The sequence below is a fragment of the Priapulus caudatus genome, unplaced genomic scaffold (genome assembly GCF_000485595.1).
Source record: "Priapulus caudatus unplaced genomic scaffold, Priapulus_caudatus-5.0.1 Scaffold1152, whole genome shotgun sequence".
NCBI lineage: Eukaryota > Metazoa > Priapulida > Priapulimorpha > Priapulimorphida > Priapulidae > Priapulus > Priapulus caudatus.
Window position 1 is genome coordinate 4,857 of NW_014578213.1, and position 2,914 is coordinate 7,770.

Below are 2,914 nucleotides of genomic sequence, written 5' to 3' on the forward strand. Positions count from 1 at the left end.
GGGTAATCGTCCGGGTGGGTAATTGTCCTGGTGGGTAATCGTCCGGGTGGGTAATTGTCCTGGTGGGTAATTGTTCGGGTGGGTAATTGTCCTGGTGGGTAATTGTCCGGGTGGGTAATTGTCCTGGTGGGTAGTTGTCCGGTGGGTAGTTGTCCGGTGGGTAGTTGTCCAGGGGGTAGTTGTCCTAGAATCGTGTGTAATAAATAATAGGTCACTCATCTCCATAGGGGTGATTGCTGTTAATGAATATATGGTGTATATCAATGGTCTAGGTGTAGTTGAGATGGCAATGCTCCTGAATATGTCTAGTCACTCTAGAGTATCTCCAAAAGAGCCTTCCAAACAGAAATAAGTGCTTCTATATCAAAAAACTCATGTCTAAAAAACAACTCATTGTTTTATTTTTTGTACCGTAAAACAATTTAAAGGTGCCGTAGCTACCATGCAACTTATGCTATGAAACTATAGCACCTAACCTTGAAATATTTGCGAGATTTTTTACTTGATGACACGATTTAAATAGTAAGGCACCTTCAAGTGTATTAAATTTTAGCTGATGTTATGTAATAATAATGTGACCGATACCATCTAATGAGCAATTAACATGTTACAGACCTGGGAAGCAGACCCAAGAATAACAATGGTCTTAATCAAAGGTGTTGGTGAGAAGGCATTCTGTGCTGGTGGTGATGTCAAAGGTAAATGATGCTTTTTTCTGCACAGGTCTTTAACCCACATCAGATTCACATGCTTTAGAGCTGAAGCTGATTTGGGCATCTTATAAATTCTCCAAGATGCCTTGATTGTCCAGTGGACATGCCTTAATTTCGTTCACTTTTCTTTTTGAATGTGTTCACTCTTGACAATACCAACACGATCATCCTGTATTTTCACAGCTTGAGGTATACGTCTCCGAACTAATCAAGTTTACCTGTATATGATATCGGAGCTGTTCATGACATGCACAATTGACTCAAATTGATACAACCCCCTCCTAAGCCCTCCCCCCAATCCGACCACAAATGACATGCCTTTTGAAATTTCTGGGGAGAACTCTATGACATATGTATAGCAGAAGGTTATATGGAGCAGTTATATGTTGTTTTAATGCCATTTTTTTGTCATTTTAGTTCAAAATTAGTCGGTTGTCCTATTGCTTAATACACCATGTCCATATTTCCTAATTATTGCAGCTATCACCGACTCTGCAAAGGCGGGGGACTATAGCTACCCATTCTTTGGCGAGGAATATGTATTAAATAATACAATAGGTACTGCTTGCATTTGACTATTATTCTGAAATATTTCATGATAAAATTATGATAAATATTTACGTGATAACCCTAATTATTAATTTAAAGAAATTATAAAGAACATGTGTTTCAGAATTTTTGGGACCAAGCTCCCCATATAGGTTTAATGTACTAAAACTAAAAGTGATGTATGGTGTAAGAACCTGATTGTCTTGGTAATTTCTCAGCATTATGTTTTATTCTCCAGGTACACTACATATCCCATATATTGCGTTAATAGATGGAATAACAATGGGAGGGGTAAGTATCCTGTTTCTTAATGGGCATTCCAGTTCATTCATTAAGTGCAATTAATTATCATCACACAATCAAATATATGTCATTGTTCAGCAATTTGAAACTCGGTTTCTGACTAAATATGTAATCAAATTTACTAAGTGAATTTTTTGTATGTGATGCAGGGTGTTGGTCTGTCAGTACATGGCAGCTTTAGAGTTGCAACAGAGAGATCAGTCTTCGCAATGCCAGAAATGGCGATAGGTGAGAACAATAGGTGATATAGGCTGCATATTACTATAGTGTATTTTAGGAAATATCCATTAGTTTAAGGATACATTCAGGGTTGGTAGGTGATATTCGGTCGAAATTTCAATACCCATTTTATTTGATAGATGCCACCCATGGGCAGCTATGTATACGTAGATATTATGTATGTAGCCTCCCAAACAGTTCTAAATCCCTGCATACGCTTACCTGCCATACGCAAACCCTGGAACACCCTTTAAATAGTGACGTCATGAGCGCGCCACCCCAGCATGCAAAGCAGAAACGCTGTTACAGCTGTTTTGATCCGCTGTTGCTACACGCGCGATTGTGTACACAGAGACGATAATGTAGGCGGTGAACGGGAGATTGAAACAGATAAGATATTATTATTTTGTCTATTTATTTATAACAGCAGGACTTTTTTTAAGTTTGTTGATGATAAACCGTCACAGATAAGTCGCAGTAAGTACTAAGAGTAGCAATTATACTTACTTTGGTCAATTCTAAACACAGCCGTTCAATCATTGCGGAATTTCGAAAAGCGCTAATATATCTCTATTGTTAGAAATGCTGAAGTTGCTTATTTTTCAGAAGCTATTTCTCGAAACTCGCATCTCCGATTCCAAAAATGTTTGTTCCGTTTTAATGCTAACATATTAAAGGAAAAAACAGTCCCTGGAATTTTTGATTCTAGGACAACTACCCCCTGGACAACTACCCACCGGACAACTACCCACCGGACAACTACCCACCAGGAGAATTACCCACCCGGACAATTACCCACCCGGACAATTACCCACCAGGACAATTACCCACCAGGACAATTACTCACCAGGACAACTACCCACCAGGACAACTACCCCCCGGACAATTACCCACCCGGACAATTACCCACCAGGACAATTACCCACCAGGACAATTACTCACCAGGACAATTACCCACCAGGACAATTACCCACCAGGACAATTACCCACCTGGACAATTACCCACCAGGACAATTACCCACCAGGACAATTACCCACCAGGACAATTACCCACCAAGACAATTACTACCTAACAATTACCCACCAGGACAATTACCCACCTAACCTTCCAATAAGGAAAAAATTCCCCC

General features: G+C 39.7%; 1 protein-coding gene across 1 annotated transcript in view; it reads left to right on the forward strand.

Annotated features, from left to right (window-relative positions):
- Positions 1-2,914, forward strand: part of LOC106815584 (3-hydroxyisobutyryl-CoA hydrolase, mitochondrial-like) — an 8,345-nt gene that overhangs the window by 1,012 nt on the left and 4,419 nt on the right. Inside the window, exons 3-6 of the mRNA XM_014820062.1 lie at positions 614-698; positions 1,194-1,271; positions 1,501-1,553; positions 1,715-1,793. Of these exons, the coding sequence (XP_014675548.1) occupies positions 614-698; positions 1,194-1,271; positions 1,501-1,553; positions 1,715-1,793 (295 nt within the window). The remainder of the gene's footprint in view (positions 1-613; positions 699-1,193; positions 1,272-1,500; positions 1,554-1,714; positions 1,794-2,914) is intronic.